Below are 21733 nucleotides of genomic sequence, written 5' to 3' on the forward strand. Positions count from 1 at the left end.
CCATCCCTGGCCTCGCTCACTGGGTTGGGGATCCGGCGTTGCCATGAGCTGTGGTGTAGGTCAAAGATGTGGCTTGGATCCTGAGTTGCTGTGGCTGTGGTGTAGGCTGGCATCTGCAGTTCTGATTTGACCCCTAGCCTGGGAACCTCCACATGCCGCAGGTGTGGCCCTACAAAGACAAAAAATAAATTAATTAATTACAACGAAGGGCACACCTTACCCGTGCCTTCTCTTCTCCTGGCTCCCTCCTGGAGACAGTGGATGTCAGTGAGCAACTTTGGCAAAGGAGCCACGAGGGGCGAGGGTTAAGAGGCAAGAGGCTGTGAGGAGGGAGACCCCAAGCGCCTTCTGACACACCAGCTTCTCATCTGGTAGGGTGAACCTGGGCTGGATTTTGTCCCCATTTTTCCCACCCCATCTTGAGCTTGAACCTCAGGGATCTGGCAGAGGGGTGGCCTGTGCTAGCCCTTGAGTCCTCCTTGGGGGGGTGCAGGTGGCTGACGGAATCACGCGTCTGACTGCTCCAGGAAGCCCAGTGACCCTGAGCCGCTGCAGTGACAGTGCTGGAGCCTTACCCTGCTGGGCCACAAGGGAACTCTTGCAGGTCCTTCTCTGAAGCAGCTGCACAAATCCCGTCCAGAACTCCCCACTTGTGAGCCCCACCTCCCCCAAAGCGCCAGGTTGTGTGGTGACTACTAAAAGGTGACAGATTCTTGCCTACTGCCTGCCCTGCCCTTCCAGGGTCTTCATGGGCCCTGGAATCCAGACCTATCGTCTGAGGAGTGGCACGAAATCAAAGGGCTCCAGTGGCCTAAATTCCTTCACTCTAATCTCATCGGAGGCTCCATGTACAAATATTCAGAGGCACTAAGGGCTCCGCCTGGCCTCTGAGAGCATATACAAGCTGAGCCAAGAAATGACAAGTCAGGAGTAAAGAGGATCCACACACTTCACAGTTGTAAAATGGCTTTATGTTCCGATATGTAAAATAAAATGTCCATGCTATATAACAAAACACTTGACGTTCCGTATCCCATTAGGCTAATGTGTCTTCTAATATAGTGTATCTGTAGTGTGTGTGTGTGTGTGTGTGTGTTTATATATATATTTATTTATTTATATGTTTTATCTAAACCATTCTTCGTTTTTAACATCAAACATGTAATAAAAAATTTAAATAGATGTCTTTCCAGGTACCCTCTCCAACGTTCATTTCATTAAGTTTTTTCATTTGTAAAAAAGCAAAGCTGAATTTGACATGTGGCCTGCATTTGTGAGATATATATATTTATATATTTTATTTTATTTATTTATTTATATAATATATAAATAGCTATTCGGCATGCAAAGAGTTTAGTGATTTCCCAAATTTGATTACAGCGTTCATGCCAGCCACCCGGATGGCCTGGTGACATTCGCTGCTAAAGAGTTGGGCTGGGGACTACTGTGAGATCCACCTCCCTGGAGGAGAATTATCCTTGCTCCTCTGAGCTCACTGGCTGAATTTACTGGAAGGAATGAAGGTTTTCTCAATGCTCACTTTTATTTCTGTTGGGCTTCCTTGCTCCAGAGGCGAGGATTTTCTGGGAGCAGAACAGGCTCTTGGAGATGCAAGGCAGCAGCTCCAATGCGGTCTCCTGGAGGCCTTGCCAGGTAAACTGTGCTTCCGAATGGCCAGCTGTGGGCTGCAATGGTGCCTGAGAGGCCGAGTCTAGCACACCAGAGAGAGTGGGAGACTTTATATGGGGGTCGAGGGGGGAAGGGCTTTGTACTTTATAAGAAAACGGAATGATGCCAGAGATGCTATTGGTTGCATTTTTCCCTCCTCTTGAAGGAAAAAAAACATTGTTTTAATACCCATCGGGGTGGCACTGAGCCCATGACTTTCTCTAAAATTCCTCCCTGCGACCTAGAGCTCCAGGGATGGATGTCCAGGCCACGACTGAGCAGTCTGCGCTCCTCTCACAGCGCGCTTTGTGGCTGAGCTGAGCGCACCTCTCGGCTCATCTCACAGTATCTCCAGAAGCCAAAGGAGTGGGGCCTCCTGCTCCCAAAACAAGATACTCAGCTCCCTGTGCAGCGAGAAGGCCAGGACTCTACGATGTGCAGAGAGCCCTCCCACCCCAGTGACCAGAAACTTCCCCGGAATGTGCCTGCGAGAGAGACCTCACCACTTGGCCCCTGAGTAAATCAAAGATATTATTTAAAAAAAAAAAAAAAAGAACCCTCTAGATAACTCACTGGAACTCGCCACTCCCATCCCACCCCTGGGCATGTCAAGAGATGTCAGTTACAATGGATCCAGATCCTGCAGCCCAAAGCACTTCTTGTTAAGTGTGTTTTCTCCTTTGTCACAGCCTCCATCGCAGGTCGGTCGGAAGAGGGGTGCTCGCCAAATGCGCCTGCGCGCGCAGCCCACCACGTGTTTCTCGCTGCGCAGGCCACACGCAGAGGTGAAAACCGGGTTAACTCGGTCCTGGGGCTGGGGGAGGGGACCTGGGAGTCATCCGTCGGTCCAGTTCTCCACAGTCCCCATGCCTGAATGGTACTGTAGGGAGGCTTCCCGGGACAGGGAGAAGCTCTGCGAGTAGAGGAACTCGTTGGCAGCATTCAGGTGCGGCGAGGGCGGCTTCCTCTCGCACACGGCGGCGGGGAGGCCCCTCTCCCTCGGGAAGGAGGCGCTGGGCCCCCGCTCTCGGACCTGAGACTGGGAGAGCTGATTGTAGACGCTGAAGTGCGCGTTCCCCGGCGGCTGCGAGCTCTGCGCCGAGATGGTGGGCAGCCGGGGCATCATAGTGGTGGCGGTGAAGTGCGTGGGGAAGGACTGGTAAGGCACAGTCTCCATGGTCTGAACGCCGTAGCTCGTGTACGGCGACACGGACGTCCACATGTTACAGCTCAGCGGGGGCGGGGGCAAGTCGTCCACCCCGGACACCCCGGCGATCTCGGGCCCTGAACCCGAGTACATGCAGGCGTCGCGGGGGGTCACCTCGCTGCAGTAGGAGGGGCTCAGCATCTGTTGGTCGTAGGGAGGGGGCGAGCGGAAATAATGATCCTCCGCCACCGTGGAGGGGGCTTCCAGATAGGATCGCTTGCAGGGTAAGTCCAGGTGGCGGGCACTGTCTGCTGGGAGACAAAGAAACCTTCAGGAAGGGCCATTTCTGCCAGCCCCAGGACCCAGGACACCCCTGCTGGATGCCAGGACAGCCCTGTCCTTGTCATTCAGACCCCGCTTCCCCCCACCCCCCCATCCCTGCTGCCACGGCACTCCCAGGGCCATTTTAATCAGCTACAGTTTGTATAAAGTGGCAGCAGCCAAGAAGTGGTGGGACTATGGACTGTGCTCAAAGGCCACGGGGGCCACTGCATCACTGGACACTGAGGGATGTGTTTAGCCAGGCGGCACATGGCTTTGATCCTTTGCCACCCCGACTTTTGGGGATGGTCAGAGGTCTCAATGTGCACTGGCATCCTTAGGCTAGGGCCACCCTGGCCAAGGAGAGTGCAGGCGACTGCCAGGCCAAACCAGGCCCAGAGACCACATCTGTCTGCATTAGCCAAGAAATGAAAGCCACAATCCTCCCCTCCCAGGAAGGCCTTAGCAAGCCACAGCTACTCCAAGGCACGTCTCTGTCGCTGTTAGAAGAGGAAGTAAGCCCTACATAGGTTCAAAGACATCCCATCAGATTGTTATTAGACAGATTCCAACATAACAGGGTTTCTACAATTAAGACATGGAGCTGTTAAGAAGGAAAAGGTGCCTGGTACTTCGGAGGCTAATACTCTGTCTGGGGAAAAATGACATTAACCGCCCCAAACCATGTAAGTGTGTCTTTCAACATCCTCAAGCATGAGGGCCTGACTATCTGGACTAGCGCGTCCTCCCCTGGGATCCAGCGATGACCCAGGCCTGAGGATTTGGGCAGCAGCCCACTCAACAAATACAAGAATAGTTGTCTTGGCCTTGTCAGGGTCGCTTGTCTTGGCCTTCCTCCTGCTGTTTTCTCTAGGGATTCTCCTGAGCAAAGTGGCCACAGACAGTAACTAAATGTGCATGGCTGTGGTCCAGTAGGACGTTATGGATGACAGCGTTTGAAATTCACATACTGTTCACATGTCACAAAATAGTCTTCTTTTGATTTTTTCCAACTATTTAAAAATGTGTAAACCATTTTGTAGAGTTCACAGGCCAAACACAAAGGACAACGCGGAGTTCCCGTCATGGTGGAGCGGAATCAAATCTGTCTAGGAACCATGAGGTTGTGGTTTGAGCCCTGGCCTCGCTCAGTAGGTTGAGGATCTGATGTTGCTGTGGCTGTGGTGTAGGCAGGCAGCTGTAGCTCCGATTAGACCCTTAGCCTGGGAACTTCCATATGCCATGGGTGCAGCCCTAAAAAGCAAAAAAAAAAGGGGGGACAATGGGCCAGATTTGGTCCAAAGGCCACAGTTTGCCAGGCTCTGCTCTAAGCTTCTAGTTCTAATGGGACAGGTACAGTGGATACTTAGGGGCCTGCCGGCCTGGTGGCTAAAAGCTGAGCTGCGAGAACATTCTGGCTTGCAAACAAAAGGCCCCAAACCCATTCCCAAGAGAACTTCAGTGGCCTTAGGAAGAATTCTAGTGTAATAACACTAATCATTCGTATTTGCGTGTGTGTGTGTGTGTGTGTGTGTGTGTGTGTGTGTGTGTGTGTGTGTGTGTGTCTTTTTAGAGCTGCGCCTGTGACAGTGGAAGTTCCCAGGCTAGGTAGGGGTCAAATCAGAGCTGCAGCTGCCAGCCTACACCACTGCCACAGCAACTCAGGATCCAAGCTGTGTCAACGACCTACACCACAGCTCACAGCAATGCCGGATCCTTAACTCACTGAACAAAGCCAGGGACTGAACCCTCATCCCCATGGATACTAGTGGGATTCATTACCACTGGGCCACAGTGGGAACTCCCTCGTTCATATTTCATAGAGGGAAAAATCAAGACTGGGTACCAGATGTTCTGGTTCCCAGCTCAGGGCTCCTCTTCTTCACGGAGAAGCTGGCATGGACAGTTCTGTTGCCTGTCTTGCTGGCCCCTAATCTACATCCATAACAGCTCCCGTCTACTCTCAAGAAGCCTTTGCAGATCTGATGGGATGAGGCGGGGAGCCTGTGCTGGGACCCTAGGCCCCCTGTGTTAGGAGGGAGGTTGCTGCCATAAATGATGGCCCCAATCCCGAACCCTCTGGGCTGTGATGCTTCTGCCTCCTCCCTTGCCTAGAAGTGGGGCCTGGCTGACTTTGTATCCTCTGCTCACCCCGTGCAGGTGCTCAAAGCAACACCTGGGCCTGGGAAGGGCTACTGGTGGCCAGGGACACCAAGGCCACAAGCTGTGTGTGAGGGTTCTGAGGATTGGCCATGGTCCCTAATGCTTCGGGCTCCCTCTCTCAGGCCACACAAGAGCCAGGGGTGTGTGTGTGTCTGTGTGTGTGTGTGGGTGCACACGCGCATGCTCACATGTGCAGTGGGCAGTGTTTGTGGGCAGCGCATCACCCCTCCTCCGACCCTCGGGGCTTCTAGACCAGGAGAGCGCTACCTCGTCTTTTCAGGCAGTGATAGAAGAGGCTGGAGTCCCTCTGGGCGGGAAAGGTGTTGAGGGGAAGGTCCTGTGGCTCAGCCGCGGCGAACTGCATGTGAGCCCCGTTCTCGTACTGGTAGTGCTGGAGCGCCTGGTGAGCCCCATGCAGGGGGCTGACGTCAGGCTTGGACGAGAGCTGCGTGGAGACGAGCCTCTGCCGCATGATGCTTTTGGAGATCACAGGATATTCTTTGCTGGAGGCGAGCGGAGGACAGTCAGAGGGAGAAAGAAGAGAGAGCAGATACTTGGAGGGGTACGGAGTCCACGTGTCTGAACCCGGCCCACCCGCCCCACGCCCCCAGCCCGCGGCCGGGGCGGCCCCACCTCTGCAGCCGGGCCACACGCAGGTCGCTGTCATCACTGCCCCGGAATCCCTTGGCAAAAGGGTTGTTCTCAATTTTCAGCTGCGTGATCTGTCAGGAGTGGACACACGGCAGAGTCACCGGCGGGGGAGAGGACTGGGCTGGACTCCGGCCCCCTCCCCGACCCCAGGCGCGTTCCAAACTCCCGGCAGCCGTGCTTGGGGAAGGTGCGTTTTGCTGGGCTCCTTGGCCTCGCTCACATCCCTGGCTCTCGGCCCTTCCACTCGCTGCAGACCTTCCAGATTCCGTCTCCTGCCCCCACCCCCTGTGCTACCTGGCTTCAGCCTGTCATCATTCTCTCCCCAGCGCCTGTAACAGCTCCCCGTCCATGGCAGCCCTGTCTGGTGCAAGTGCCACATCGGGTTTGGCGTGACTGTTCTAAATACAAACCTGATTCTGTCACTCTTCTGCCTAAAATCCTCCACAGCCTAAGGCCCTTGCCCCCACTGGCCAGTCCCAGGGTGCAGACGTGAAAGCTTCAGAGAAGGGCGGTGTGGGCCAAGGCAGGGAGGTAGGGAGGGTGGCCCCTGTGGACCGGGAGGCAGTTTGGGACCATCAGCCTCTGGGGAGAGGTGGACCAGGACATGCGGGACCCCTTTGTCACAGCTGCCGGGGAAGGGCCTCCATAGGGCTGGGTCACCTGCTCCCCCGCAGCTGACAGCACCCAGGACTCCTCTCCTCATCTCTCTCTCCAGACCCAGAATCCCATCAGGAAAAAGAAAACTGCAGAACGAAAGGGCCCAACACTCAAGCCACAGGGCAAGCTTCACGCTCCTGGTTTTTACAGCTGCCAACTCTGTCCATCCCCAGCATAGAGGCCCCAGTCCCCTTGTGCAGGAGTCTGGTCTCTGTTCCAGCACGGAATTCCTCTTCTCACTGCCCTGCAGGACTTAGCAGGTGCCCGCACGGCCTGCCTCAGCCCCATTGCATGGAGGCATCACTTCCTGCCTGTGTTTGGCACAGAAATGCCAGGTGGTGTCAGTGGTGGGGGCGTTGTGGGGCGGAGGGGGGCTGCAGCCATACCTTGTGGTTCTGGTAGGAGGTCACGGAGATGAAAGAAGTCTCTGGGAACACGTGGGTGCAGAAGGCTGTGTTTTTGGAACCAAAAGCATTGTTCTCATCTGCCTTCACGATGTGGAGCCGCGGCTGGTACTTGTGCATGGAGTTGAGGATGATCTGGAAGAGAAGGGTTTCCTTCTGAATGCCAGATCCCCTCCCCACTTGTCCTCAGCCTCATTCAGCTGGCCCAGGGCGGCTTTCCTTCTCCTAAAAATCTAGACTACAGGGGCTGAGCCCAGAAAGGTCCAAACCTCCCAAGTGAAAAAATCTCCCAGGGCCCCCACCCAGCCTCTCTGCTCCAGCACCGACGCCACGCCGGGTCCCAGGAGCTCCCAGATGTTACAGACACGTCACTATGGTAACGGGGAAGGAAACAGCTTAAAAGCTCCCGATGGGAGTTCTCTCGTGGTCGCCATGGGTGAAGTATGCGGTGTTGTCACTGCAGTGGCCCCGGTCGCTGTTGTGGCATGGGTTTGATCCCTGGCCTGGGAACTTCCACATGCCAATGGCATGGCCAAAAAAGAGAGAGAGAGAGAAGAGAGACAGAGAGAGAAGAAAAAACAAGGGGGGGAGGGGAAGGCTCCCGATGACCTCAGCACAGTGTAGTAGGAGGAATTCTGATTTGTAGGCAAAATTCCAGGTGCCACTGTGGGACCTCAGGCATGTCCCTCGACTTCTCAACTTCTCAGAGCCTCAGCTTCCAGCCCTGCAGGCCGACCCTTCCCCTGGCTTCTGTCTCTCCTCCCCTCTCTCACCCCCTCCCCACTTATGTGGGACCTGCCTTTCCTAGAAATGCTGCCCGCCTCTCATGTTTATCAGTAACAAAAAAGCGGCTTGACAGCCCGGAGGTTTGCAGAATGGGGGAGGGGGGGACTCCAAGGTGATGTCCCCCGCTGACCTCCCCCATCCACTCAGTCCTTCCTCCACAGAGGCCTGCCGAAGGGATGCTGGGGACATCCAGATGCACCCTGCCTTCAGACCCGCCCTTGGTGCCTCACAGCTGGACAGGAGCTCCATTATGGGCTGGAGTTCAAGGTAGGAGGCAAGCCAAGCTCCTAAAGTTAAGCCCATAGAAGGCCAGAGGCCCCCCAGGACCCACAGCCCTTGAGGAGGCCTGGGGCCAGGGGAGGTGGGTGGCCCCAACGCCAAGTTTACATGAAGAGCCCAGGAGGCTCAGCCGGCCCAGAGCCCTGCAAGGAACGCACGGTAGTTGCGGCCCCAAACCTGCTTCATTCGGCTGTGCCCCCACGGTAGCGGCAGCATCATGTGCCATTAAAATGTATTTTTTATCGTTGACATTTGCCAGACGCCCTCCCCATTGGAGGTAGGACCAGGAATGTGGGGCATTTTATCAGCACCGCTGCTTTTGTTAACCCTTTGGCTCTGGTCCTGGCTGGAAGAGGTTGGCCCTCAGGCCCTGGTCCCCTCTGAGCTTCCTTCTCTCCACGGAGGTACCCCTCCCTTGGGCTGGCCCCTGCTGGCTCCCACCCTTCCAGGTTCCCAGCACCAGGCCTGGCGATGGAGCTTAGTGGAAGATTTAACCCCTGAGTGACCAGAGGGCTAAGCAAAGGGCCAGAGACAGGCTCCTCCATGGCGAGCCTGGGCTGAAGCCTTAGTCTGACAAGGCTCCGCTTTGCTCACACCCTGGGGACGGAGGCAGCTCCGGGAGAGGCTCAGCCGAGGGAGTGGGCAGGCGGGAGCCAGGCTGTGGGCTCAGGCCTCCCCAGCTCCTCGTTGGGCTGGGCAGCTCCATCCAGCAAGAACTAGCCCTTCTGCCTTCTGCACTGGCCGCTGTCCCCCCCTCAGGGACAATCCTCTGGACCCTCTGGGGGACAAGCAAAGAGCTCCCCAAACCTCAAACCAGGTCTTGTAGCCAGACAAAGGGCCTGCCAGACAAAGACGTCAGAGTAGGACCGAGGGGCACGAGGCCTGCCTGAAGAGGCCTCTGGGAGCCTGGGAAGGGACCCCTGGGGAGAGGAGCTGTGGGCTTGGGAAACAGCCCCCAGTCCCTTTTGGTTATTCCATCACCCTGCACTGTTGCCCATTCTGCAGAAGCCAACAAAGGACCCAAGTTCCCTAGAAGACCCAGCAACAGAACACCTGGGAGGCAGCCTAGATGCCAGATTCCTGCCTCTGCACTTCCACACATGCAGCTGCTCTGCTGTCTTTTTTTTTTTTTTTTTTTTTTTTTTTTTCTTTTTGGGGCTGCTCCCGAAGCATATGGAAGTTCCCAGGCTGGGGGTCCAATCGGAGCTGTAGCCGCTAGCCTACACCACAGCCACAGCAACTCAGGACCCGAGCCGAGTCTGCGACCTACACCACAGTTCACAGCAATGCCAGATCCTTAACCCAATGAGCAAGGCCAGAGATTGAACCCACGTCCTTACAGATGTTAGTCAGGTTCATTAACTGCTGAGCTATGACAGGAACTCCTCCTCTGCTGTCTTAATCGTCCTTTCCCCTTTTTCCTCGCCTTCTAGGCCCAGCTCTTCCAGGAAGCCTTCCCAGATGACCAAGTCCTGCTCTGAACTCCTAATTCTGAAACTTCCTTTCCATACATTATCTATTCTTATGCTGCCCCCAAATGGCTTCTCATTTTTTCTTGTTCCTGTCGTGGCGCAGCAGAAACAAATCCAACCAGGAACCATGAGGTTGTGGGTTCGATCCCTGGTTTTGCTCAGTGGGTTAAGGATCCGGCGTTGCCGTGAGCTGTGGTATAGGTCGCAGACGTGGCTAGGATCTGGCATTGCTGTGGCTCTGGTGTAGGCCGGCAGCTACAGCTCTGGTTAGACCCCTAGCCTGGGAACCTCTATGTGCCGTGGGTGCAGCCCTAAAAGGTCAAAAGACAAAAAAAAAAAATATTTTTTTTTAATTAAAAACTGCTCTAAAGAAAAGGACATTATCTTTTATTCCTTTTGTATGTCTGAGCTCCTTTACTCCAAAACAGAAACGAGTGAGTGCAAGGCCGGGTTATAGGAGGAGGAAGACCTGGGCCGTGACCTCAATCTCTGGCCCCTCTTCTCTCATCTTTCTTTGCTCACTAGAGACAAGATAACCTCTAAGGCATTTTTCAGGTCAAGAATAGTGATTAAACATGTGCCCAGACAACCCTCCCGGGATCACTCACACGCTCCCAGCATGTGGACCAGCCCTGGTCACTCCAGCTCTCCTGGGCTGGGGGTGGGGACACAAGGGGAGAACACAGACAGCCGGCTGACAGACCCAAAGCAGATGCCTCCGTCGTCTGTGCAGCGAGGCTGGGCTGTCCCTTAAGGACCCCTTGGGACAAATAGCACCAAGGCAGTCACAGGCTGTAACCACCCAGTCAGAGCCCCGGGCATCATCCAACCCCCTTCTCCCTGTCACCCACCTCCAGGGTCCCGTCAGTGACCAAGGCCTGTGACTCCACCTGTAAAGCAAAGCCTCCTCCGTTTCCGCTGCGCTGCCCTGGCTCAGGCCCCTCCTCCTCTCCTCTCGCTGGGTTTGGGGGCCGCCTCCTCCCCCTTCCATCCATGTCCTCTGCATTTTCACCTGCTACACATCAGATCAGGTCCCTCCCCTGCTTAGAACCTCTGGCTCCGGCTTCGGCCAGGAAGACAACAGGTGAGAGCAGGAGCCTTGGTAGTTCCTCCTCTTGCCTCCCGTGTCCCCCGCCACTCCTGCCAGAATTTCAGGCTCAATAAATGTCTTCTCTTCAAACAGCGGCCTGTGATGCTTCCCTCTCGTCCCTTGGGATAAAGGCCGAACTCTTTAGCCCATGATGAGGATGGGGAGGTAGCCAAACACACCTTCTAGGGGAGGGAACCAGACAGGCTGGCAGGGAAATCTGGGAAGAGAGACACTGCCAGACGTGCAAGGGCAAGTGGGGGCCACGCGGGGAGTGGCCCAGAGAAGCCCAAAGGGGCCCAGAAGCGTCTGTGGATCTCTGCCCGCCCGCTGCAAGTCCTGAGCAAGCTCTTCCCCTCCAGTCACTGGGGTCTCCCTCTGCAAAGCGGGGCCTTTGACTACATGATCCCAGACACCCCTCCTGACCCTGACAGACTGGAACCTGGACAGGTGTGTCTGGAAGACAGTCCTACCCATGGAACCAAAGCAGATAGAAACTGGAGCACGCGTCGCAGCAGCCTGGGAGAACGAGAAACCGGCTCAGTGACTCATACCTGGCTTTACTCGGAAGTTCCTCTTTGCAGGGCTGGAGAGGGTAAGGCGCCACATTAAACGCCTCTGCCAGGATCTCACATTTATACTCCTTGCAGAGAATGCTGGGCCAAGTGGACCCGCCACGTCAACAGACCCCACTACACGACTGGTCCCGTCATCATCATTGTTTTACAGAAATGGGATTCATTATGTTCTGGCTGCAGTTCAGAAGCCTGTTCTATTTTAATAATTGTGATAGCGCCAAACATCCATCTCCTCAAGAGCTCGCCATAGCGTGCCTGCTTAACGAGGCCCAGATTTATCTGTGTTGGAATCACAGAACATCAGGGCATGGAGAGGCGGGCTTTAGAGAGCATTCTAGTCCTACCTCCTCATTTTACAGATGAGGGCCAGGAGGTGAGCCGGGGGAACGGGACTTGCCCAAGGACACACAGCTGGTTGGAGATCGGATCCTGAGAAGATTCCAGATGGCCTCAGAGGAAGCACACACGGCTCTCTACAGCAAGCTCGGTAATGAACCATAAGGTTTCCACGTAACACTTGAGGGCCAAGGAGTCACCAGGCCATCGTCCATCACCGGGCACAGCATAGCCAGACACTAGCCCCACAACAAGTGGGGCTAGTGTCTGTTTGTTGGGTATTAAAACTGGATTTTCTCCTGCACCCTTTTTTTTTTTTTTCTTTCTTTTTGCCTGTTCTAAGGCCGCTCCTATAGCACATGGAGGTTCCCAGGCCAGGGGTCTAATCCGAGCTATAGCTGCCGGTCTACACCACAGCCACAGCAACACGGGATCCGAGCCGCGTCTGCGACCTACACCACAGCTCATGGCAACGCCGGATCCTTAACCCACTGAGCAAGGCCAGGGATCGAACCCGCAACCTCATGGTTCCTAGTCGGATTCGTTAACCACTGCGCCATGATGGGAACTCCTCCTGCACCATATTTTGAAGAAAACCTTCTCCATCCCCCTTCTTACCCTCTCCAGCCCTGCAAAGAGGTTAGGAAAGGGACAAGATCTGCAGCTTCGTAAAAAAAGAAAGAAAAAAGAAAGACATACCTGAGACCAGAGACGCCCAAAGATTGGCCTAAAGAATATCCAGACTAGGACTGAGTCAGTCAGCCCATCAGCCGACTCAAGAGGCCTGGGCCAGTTAGGGCAGCAACGTTCCCGCCTTCTCGCCAGTCACAGCCAGGAAGGCCAGTGTTCACTGAGCACAGCCTATGCGCCAGGCCCTGTGCTGAGGACTCTATGCACCTCCTGCAATTAATCTTTACAACATCCCTGGAAAGTAGATGTTATTATTATTAGCTCCATTTTAACAGACAAGGGACTGAGGCTCCAGGGGCTAAACGTATCTGCCCAACTTCAGACAGAGACGGGAAGCAGAGCCAGAGGTGGTACCAATCTCCAAAGCTGCAAAGCTGGCACCTGCTGGGGAGGGCGGGGCCGGGCCTGGAGTCACGTGGGGCGTCTGTCTCCCAAAGCGCCCTCCGAGGCTTGGCACGTGGTCAGGGCTCAGCCCCCGTGCAGGAAAAGAGGAAAAGAGAGACAGAGCGTGATAGTTCTGGGGCCACACTGGCATATGCTTTGGATGGACATCAGATCTTGGTGGGAAAGGGCCTTCTCTGTCTCAAGAAACCCCTTTCACTGGATTCACACACTGCCTGCTCACCCCCACCCATATGACCCGGGAGTAGGACACAACGGTGAGGAAAATCCTCATGGTTTCCCAGCTCGTGGGGAAGTCGCACAGTCCTCCAAAGTCAAGCAAAAAATCAGTGCTGGGAAAGAGCAGGGGAAGAAAGACTGCATTTATAACAGCAACCGACAAGATGACATGGCTAAGAGGAAACGCGTGGGATCTTGGGAAGAAAATCTGAAGACCTTTGTGAAGGACAAAAAGCAGGCTTCATCCAAGAGAAGGGCATTCCTAACGACCCTCCCTCAGTAAAAGTTCTAATTTAAAGAGATTCTAATAAAAATAAGTCTCTTTCTCAACACTGCAAGCTGAGTCTACAGCTCATGAAAAAATAGACAAGACCAGCCAAGAAAACTTTGAAAAAGAAGACCAATGGGGGGGGGAACCAAGCCCACCAGACCCTAAAACCTATTATGAAGTCTCAACAGTTAAGGCCCTGGCACGTGAACAGACACAGATTCAGAAGGGGATTTCGTGTACAGAAGACGGCCTCCGAAGGAGGGAAGATGACTAGTCAGTTACTGGTGTTGGGACCAGTGGATGGCCCTCTAGAAAAAAATAAGTTGGATTCACACCTCATATTGAAGCCAGAATACATTCCAAAAGGATCAATGGTTTAAATGTAATAACAAATCCATAAAATACTAGAAGAAAACACAAGAAAATTCCATTATAAGTCAGGAGTGCATAGAGGCTTTCGATGACTCAAAATCCAGACCCCATGGAGAAAAGACCCACACACTGCATTAAAAACTTCTGTGTAGGACTATCCCATAGGCAACAGCGAAAGACATGTGACAGACTGGGTGATCAAGAGCCCAGAGAGCAGAGAGCAGCTAAATCTTCCTAATTGATCAAACCTCCCAGATAATGGGTAAGTGATTTTTAAAAATCTTAGAGGAAAATGAGCAAAGGCTAAGGACAGCTGTTCACAGAAGAGGAGACACGTATAAAAAAGATGCTTAACTTCACTCATAGTAAAGGGCATATAAATCGAAACTAAAACTAATATTTACATTTCACCCATCAGACTGGCCAGAATCCAAAACTTTTCTCTCCCGCCACGCTGGTGAGGCTACAGCGACGGTAGGATTACACAGCAGCGCAACACCAAAAGGAGTCAAGGGAGGCAAAATTACAAATCACAAATCCAAATATGCCTCAAATAGGCATTTATCACAAGGAATACTTGGCGCTGGTATCAAATGACATATGTACGAGCTTAATTGAAAGAGCAAAATATAGGAAAACATGTAATTCCTTAGTTAAGGATGGGCTACATAATTAATGGACAAACGTAATGAAATTCTATGCGGCTGTTAAAAAAAAAAAAGGAGGCATTCTATATGAATGGCATGATCTCTGATATACTCAGTTTATGAGGCAAGATGCAAAGTGTTTACATTACATCTTGAATGGAAAAGAAAGGGTTTGAGACTCTGTATTCTGCCTGCATGAGCAAAATGAAACGCTAAAAAGAAATTAGTTACAGTGGTTACCTGTGGCCAGAGTTGGAAAAAACTAGGTAGGTGGGGAACCAGTGGAGGGAGATGTCTTACTGCAGACTTTTTCTCTTTTTTTTTGCCTTTTTTTTTTTTTTTTTTTTTTTTTTGCTTATTTTTTTAGGGCCACATCTGTGGCATTTAGCAGTTCCCAGGCCGGGGGTAGAATCAGAGCTATAGCTGCCGGCCTACACCACAGTCACAGCAATGAAGGATCTGAGCCGAGTCTGTGACCTACACCACAGCTCATGGCAACGCCGGATCCTTAACCCACTGAGCGAGGCCAGGGATCAAACCCGCAAGCTCATGGATCCTAGCTGGGTTTGTTAACCCCTGAGCCATGAAGGGAACTCCCACATTCCAGACATTTTTAATTTATTCATTGATTGATTTTTAAACCATGTGAATGTATTTCCTATTCAAAAACAAATTTGACAAATAAATACGTATGAAATTATCACTGCAGTACATTCCAGGATGGTGCCTGGTGCTTGGAGTGGGGACCCTGAACTGTCTCCCTGAAGAAGGGGCATTTGCGTCCCAGGCTCAGGAGTAACTAACTAGCCCAAGAGGCCTGTGGCCAGAGGAGGAGGTAGCACCTGGAGGGGACGATGCATGGCATGTGCCACTTTGTGGCCTGGGAGCTGCAGCCCACACCCCTAGTCTGGGGCTAACACGGCCTCTGGAAGAGTTAGACATGCTCTATTAGAAATCATAAGCGAACCTTTTACCTCGGCAATCTGGGGGTCCTGAGACACAAGAGGTGGTGCAGATGGTCATTCTGCCTTCACACACACACACACACACACGGCCCACTGAAGCCATCTCCTCCTCCCTGCTTCCCGATCAGGCAAGAAGACCCACATGCCAGGCATCTCTATGTCCGGCAGTAGGACTCGGGCCCCAGCCCAGGGACGCCCTCCTCAGCTGTTTCCCTCCGAAACAGCTTCTCTTCCCATCATGTGGTCACCTGGCACAGGACCCTGCCAGGGGCAGGATGGGGTGGCAAGAAGGAGCGAGGGTGGACAGCATGGGAACTAGAGAAGTGGAGCCGAACTGGGGCGGCCCCGTCCTGCTGTAGCCCCTGATCCTTTCTGCCCCTCGTGCCTGCCCATCCTCCACCCCTGGGCTTGTGCCCGGAACCCAGGGGTCATACCCTGAGCCTACCCTCAAGAACAGAGGGCCCTCCTGGCCTCATAGCAAAAACCCACAGGAGTTTTCTAGCCAGAGCCCCGTCCTGTCTTTTTGGAACGTGTGGCCATACGGTCTGAGGGGTGCCTGTCCCCCGCTGGGGGAAGGCTGTGAATGGGAGGTAGCTACTAAAGTCTCCGAGATACTGTGAGACCCGAGGGGAAAGTCCACAGTCCGTCTGGCTGGAGAAAGTTCCTTGAGGTCTGGGAGCTTTTAGGGAAAATGGAAACTGTGGACGTGAGCTGTGCAGAAGGACTGGTTTGGGGCAAGTTCACAGCACGTGGTAGCCCTTCCCCAGGCTCCAGCACCAAGAAGCCAAAGGGTGCCAGGCCTGCAGGGAGCAAGGCAAAGGGTGACTTGGAGGGCTCAGCACTCCAGCTGGCACAGACTGAGGAGCAGAATGCCAGGGTCCAGATGTCTGCTTTACCCCGATGAAGTGGGTTCACCCTCCCAGCCTGCTGCATGGTCAAAGGCTGCTCCTCTCCAGCGAGGCCCTAAATGGCTCAAGCTACGACAGCTCAAGCCCTGGGTCCAGGAGGACAAGTGGAGAAGCCAAGAGAGCGCGGGATGAGGCTCCAGAAGGCAGGAGTCCACGCTCGGCCCCTTTACTTCCAGCTCCTGAGACATCACCTCGTCACCCTGAGCCCTGCCACCCTGCAGGGGGTGTTGTAACCCACAGACAGCACGTGCTGGGCAAATGGGGGTTGGAGAGAAGGAAGCTGCTTTGCATCCCAACCCTCTGGGGAGGAAGCTGAGTTAGGGTGGGGAATATCCCTCCCCCTGGGAGAGGCGAGCCCCCCTACGCCGGTGCGGCAGGTGTAGCCAGGGGCAACCTCCCTGCCGCCCCCTCCCCCAACATGACAACATCATGAGTCCAAAGGAGCAGCCCCACTGGCCCAGACTCGAGAGGATATGCAGGCTTCCTGCAAACCCCCATGGACCCTAGTAGGGCCACCAAAGAGGCAAGCCAGGCTGGGAAAACGCTCTGCTGGGCTGTGAGGGCCAGGTGTCTTTGCTGCTACCTAAAACCCCCACCTGCCCCCCGCCCCTGCTGCTTCCACAGGGGTCGGGAGGTGGAGAGCCCTCAGAGGCGTCCTTGCAGGTGGGACCATGAGAGCAGGCTGTGCATCCAAAATTCTCATCAGCCCTCTGATCCCTGGGTTTTTCTGGTCACTCATCGGAAGATCCAGCTCTTGCCAAGCTCTGCACCCACCTGGGGGTCTGTCCCACGGGCTCTCAGGCGTGGGCAGAGGTGCAGTTCCCTGCCTCCCACCACAGAGGCCTTCACTAACCTTCTGGGGTTGGTGCCACAGCCTGGCCGAGCAGAAGAGGCCAAACAGGGGCTCAGTGGGAGCAAAGTCTCAGCCAAAATGGTGCCCAGTAAGACCTGCGAGGCCCTTCTGGCCTTGTTAAAAAGTCCTGTGCTCCAAGAGGTGGGGACTTGGCTGACCCTTCCCATCGATGGTGGCTGGTCTCTGTCCCTGTGAGAGGCCGGGGCTCCACGAGCACATGTCAGGTGCACACCTGCGTGTCTCTGCCACACACCCAACAGCATCTGCCCGCCCTGCATGGGAAAGCCCATGCTGCTTGCAAGACAGGTAAGGCAGGAGTTTGTTATGTCAATGAAGCATCTCCTACTTACTGGCTGATAGATCGCCACCTCCCAAGAGAATGAGACAGACTCAGAAAATTAGAACTAAAGGCTGCTTGCCAGTTACACACCAATCAGTCAGAAATGCAGCATCGCTGGCATTTTCCTCAAAGAACCACAATTCAGAGATTTCTGATTTGCACACAGTCGCCCAGAAAGAAAACTGTGGCCTAACAGAGGCGCAAGCCTGCACATCTGCCTCCACCATCCACATGCTGAGTGTTGTGGGTGCAGCCTGAACAACTGCATCTAGGAGCCTCAACAGCACCGGCTCCACCACATCCGACCCTGCGTTTCCAGGGCAACCAGGGGTAGCCTACAGGGGGGAGGCCTGCTCCCTGGCAGATGATACCACGTCCCCAGGCTTCTGTTTGCCACACACTTGAGCTAAAAATTTCCACATAAAAAGCCTTCTGTGGGCCTGCCAGGGCCAGATGGGGAAAGAATGAGCTTCAGCAGCCTGGACAGGACGTCAGCAACAGCATCCCTGGGGCTTCAGAATCTCTCTTGCGAGAGCCAGGTCCCAGGCAAGGCCAGGAAGGGGCTGACATGGGAGCCAGAACCAGGCCTTCCTTTTCAGGGCAGGCGGCTGCCAGGCCAGGCAGACGGTACACGCCAGACAGAGGCTTCAGAACACATCAGAGACTTTCTTAAGAAGGGTGATTTGTCTTAGGCTCCAGCAAGGCCGCGTTTGGGGGAACTGAAGCTGAGATTTGGTCCATCTTCATCGCTGTCAGAGCTGCCATTTATTTAGAGCCTCCTGGGTGCAGAGTGCCTCGGGCAGAATCTCTCATTTAATTCTCACACGGGCATCTCCATTTTCTAGATGAGGAAACGAAGGCTCCAAAAGGCTAAGAAACCTGCCCAAAGGTACCCAGCCAGTAAGTGCTGGGGAAAAGCCGTCCTGCTTCGGTTTTGTGAGAGTCAGACCCTGTGCTCCTCTGGCAAACTGGCCCAGAAAGTGCCAAGGCCTGAGTGGATCCTCCAGAGCCCTACCCTGGACCGTGACCGTCCCACCCCCGGCACCGCCCCCAGGACTTGCCCTCAAGGCCAGGCAGACCCTTTTTTTTTTTTTTTTTTTTTTTTTTGGCTTTTTAGGACCACGCCTGTGGCATATGGAGGTTCCCAGGCTAGGGGTCTAATCAGAGCTGTAGCCACCAACCTACGCCACAGCCACAGCCACGCCAGATCCAAGCCGCATCTGCGACCTACACCACAGCTCACAGCAACGCAGAATCCTTAACCCACTGAGCAAGGCCAAGGCTCGAACTCGTGACTTCATGGATACTAGTCAGGTTTATGACCGCTGAGCCATAATGGAACTCCCAGGCAGACCCACTCTTACATGGCCGAAGGGGTCCAGGTGGTTGTTCGTCAGCTTCAGCTTCTGGAAGGAGACCAGCTGCCGCATCCAGTGGGCCCCAGTGGCAGGAGAATCTGGGTGGACGTAGAGCCTTCCTGGCATGGCTGGCTCGGCCTTCCCTGCCACCATCCTGCCAACAGAGCATGGAGGGCCAGAGCGGTTGATTGCCCTGGCGCCTGGGGGAGCCCGGATCCCCTGTCCCCTCTGAGAGCAAATCCCCAGACACTGGAGGGGAAAAAAAACCACTGCTGGTCCTACCACATTTTCAATTTAGGACTCGGGGGGAGGAGGGGACGGAGGAGAGCATGCTGAAGAGGAAGAGTGCTTCCCACCCTCTTTAATCTGGCTGCGGTAGGAAGAGAAAGGGAAATTACAGAGAAAGGCGATGATTTCCTAGAAGGAACGGGGCTAATCGCAAGAATACCGTGGGGAGATTTAGGCACTTCTGTCTCTATGTTATATTTACAATTTTTAATTTTTATTTATTTATTCATTTATTTTTTGTCTTTGTAGGGCTGCACCCATGGCATATGGAGGTCCCCAGGCTAGGGGTCGAATCAGAGCTGTAGCCATGGGCCTATGCCACAGCCACAGCAACATGGGATCTGAGCCGCGTCTGTGACCTATACCACAGCTCACAGCAACACCGGATTCTTAACCCACTGAGCAAGGCCAGGGATTGAACCCTCAACCTCATGGTTCCTGGTCGGATTCGTTAACCACTGAGCCACGATGGGAACTCCTATAATTTTTAAATGTTACCAAGCCTATTCTTTAGAGGTTGCTTCTCCGAAAATGTAGGCAATGTTTAAATGGCTTGCCTGCAAAATAATGGTAAGAAACTAACTGGTGCCTTCAGCCAGAAGCTGCTCTGAGTGCTAATCCAGCCCAGAGAGAGAAGAGAAATAGGGCCCTTGGCAGGACCTGGCCATCGAATCCAGCTTTAGCCCAGGCTCTGAGGCCCTCTTCCCCACCCACCACTGAGCCCATGGGCTGGGCTGCTGACTCATCAGCCCTCTCCTTGAGCACTGTCCTGGGCTCTGGGGGCAGACAGGGTGCTAATGGGACAGACTCAGAAAAAGCAGCCCCAGCTTTTATTTCCTGGGTCCCAGCTTGGTTTTGCCCTTCAGACAAACACTGCCTACAGACTCCAGAAATCCGCCAGACACCCAAGCACTGTGGCTTGTTTTCAGGCCCGGCCCCCGCCCCACCTGCAGCAGGTGTGCAGATATTGGCTGACCCTGCAGCCTCGGCAGGCTGTTTCCGGAGGCTGCGGATCTAGCCAATCACTGGGACCAACTGGTGAGTCCCTGACCAACCATCAGATGGGAGTGGGGATGGGAAGGGCTCTGGAGGGAAAGCAGGAAGGGTCCCAGGTTCTTACCATTTGTTGTCACAGAACTTGTAGCGGTGGTCATCCGCGGGGACAATGTCGATCAGCAGGATGTACTTGGTCTTGGGATTCATGCCTGTGACTTTGACCTTGTAGCTGGGGAACATCCTCCTGGAGGAAGCCAAGTGGTGAGGCAGAGGCACAGACGGAGCACCAGGAGAGATGGCACAGAGTGGGCGAGGGGACAGAAGCCCTTAAGGGGCACTGCCCCTCAGCAAGAGATCTCAGTACTGGTCAGAGCTTTGCAACCTTATCTAAGTCATTTCCCTCTCTGGTCTGCCTCCCCCATACAGGGGAAGGGCTGCACGAGCTGAGCTGCAATTGTCAGTCTGCGACTGTGAGCAGCTCAAGTCCAGAGCCCGTAGTCAGGATGTGAGAGAGGATTTCAACACCGACTGGGCTGCCTTAATTTTCCTCTTGTCTGTCATCCATACGCAGTGAAAGTTCAGGGTGGGAGCGGGGAGGCATTACAGAGGGGCCAGAGCAGAAGCCCTAGCAGTCCCTGCCAGCTGCTTCTATGATCAATGCGATGTCATCTCTGGGTCCTGTCGCTATGGAAACCCTCAGGCTTCAAACCAACTTGCAGGAAAGCAGGCGCACGCCTTGTGCGTGTTCAGCAGAGGCGTTGACCCCAGTGACTGCCTTGCCTGGGCCTGTGCACACTATCCGCACATCAGGGGAAGTCAGTCCAGGCAGAGAACAGCCTGGATTCTGGAGCCACCCTGCCTGGGGCCCACCACTGACAAAGGGCGATGCCTTGAGCAACTTGCTTGGATCTCTCCATGGCTTGGTTTTCTTCTCTCTAAAATCTCACAGGTTGCTGTGTGCATTAAATGAGTCTGCTTATGCCTATGACCACAGACCCCCCCACCCCCCGCCGCATTCGTTCCTCCACAGGCCAGTGGTATGACCTACCTCGATGAAAATAGAGTCACCAAAAAGCAGAAAGTTTTCCAATTCCTGCAGCCCATGCTGAAACTGTCCAGGACTCTGAGGCTCAGGGAACATTCTAGAGAAGGGCTTCCTCAGGCCCCTCAGTGCCCCCACCCATACAACAGCATGTACACATACCTGCAGGGGCACCCTCCACTGGTCACCAGGTCCCTGACTCTGGATTTAGCCTGAGGGACCTTCCTCCTGCTCCTCCTCAGACACCCCCGCCCCTGCCCAGCTGATCTCCCACAAAGATGTCCCCAGGAGAGGGGTGGGATCCAAATCTTTTTCTTTTTTTTAATCTTTTAGGACTGCACCTGCGGCATATGGAGGTTCCCAGGCTAGGGGTCCAATCGGAATCCCAAAGCCACAGCAACGCAGGATCCCAGCTGTGTTTGTGACCTCCACCACAGCTCATGGCAACGCCGGATCCTTAACCCACTGAGCGAGGCCAGGGATCGAACCCCATCCTCATGGATCCTAGTTAGTTCATTAACCCCTGAGACAGGAACTCCTCCAAATCTATCTAAAGGCATTGGGAACCAAATCCCCGGAGCTGGTAGAGTGCCCAGGCAGTCCACCATGTGGAAGCCAAGGGAAAGCCTGGGGACTCTCAAGAGAAGCTCAAACAGACGCCCGGAGTCCCCTATTTTGTCGCCGGGGGTACCAGCTTACCTTGACAGGGCAAGGCTTCCAGAAGGGATGAAGGCCTCCCCAAGCTGGCAGACCCTGCAGCCAGCCCGGGCCAGGACCCTGAGGTGCAGGGCTCCATTCTACCCCCCTGCCCAGCCCCAGCCTGTGCTCCCTCC

The 21733-nt window shown here is 54.3% G+C and overlaps 1 protein-coding gene across 6 annotated transcripts in view; it reads right to left on the minus strand.

Annotated features, from left to right (window-relative positions):
* Positions 1 to 949: 949 nt before the first annotated feature.
* TBX4 (T-box transcription factor 4) overlaps positions 950 to 21733 on the minus strand; it is a 33228-nt gene continuing 12444 nt past the window's right edge. For 2 of the 6 annotated variants that reach the window (XM_084982777.1, XM_084982775.1), the window contains exons 4-9: positions 19983 to 20102; positions 18581 to 18728; positions 6994 to 7146; positions 5933 to 6021; positions 5567 to 5802; positions 950 to 3126 (exon numbers count right to left, since the gene is read on the minus strand). In XM_084982777.1, the coding sequence (XP_084838903.1) occupies positions 2504 to 3126; positions 5567 to 5802; positions 5933 to 6021; positions 6994 to 7146; positions 18581 to 18728; positions 19983 to 20102 (1369 nt within the window). In that variant the 3' untranslated portion in view covers positions 950 to 2503. 6 annotated transcript variants of the gene reach the window in all.

This window comes from Sus scrofa, chromosome 12, assembly GCF_054392235.1.
Source record: "Sus scrofa isolate SSC_HxYL_T2T_F1_AM1 chromosome 12, Sscrofa_HxYL_maternal_Yorkshire_Landrace_v2.0, whole genome shotgun sequence".
Taxonomy (NCBI): Eukaryota; Metazoa; Chordata; class Mammalia; order Artiodactyla; family Suidae; genus Sus; species Sus scrofa.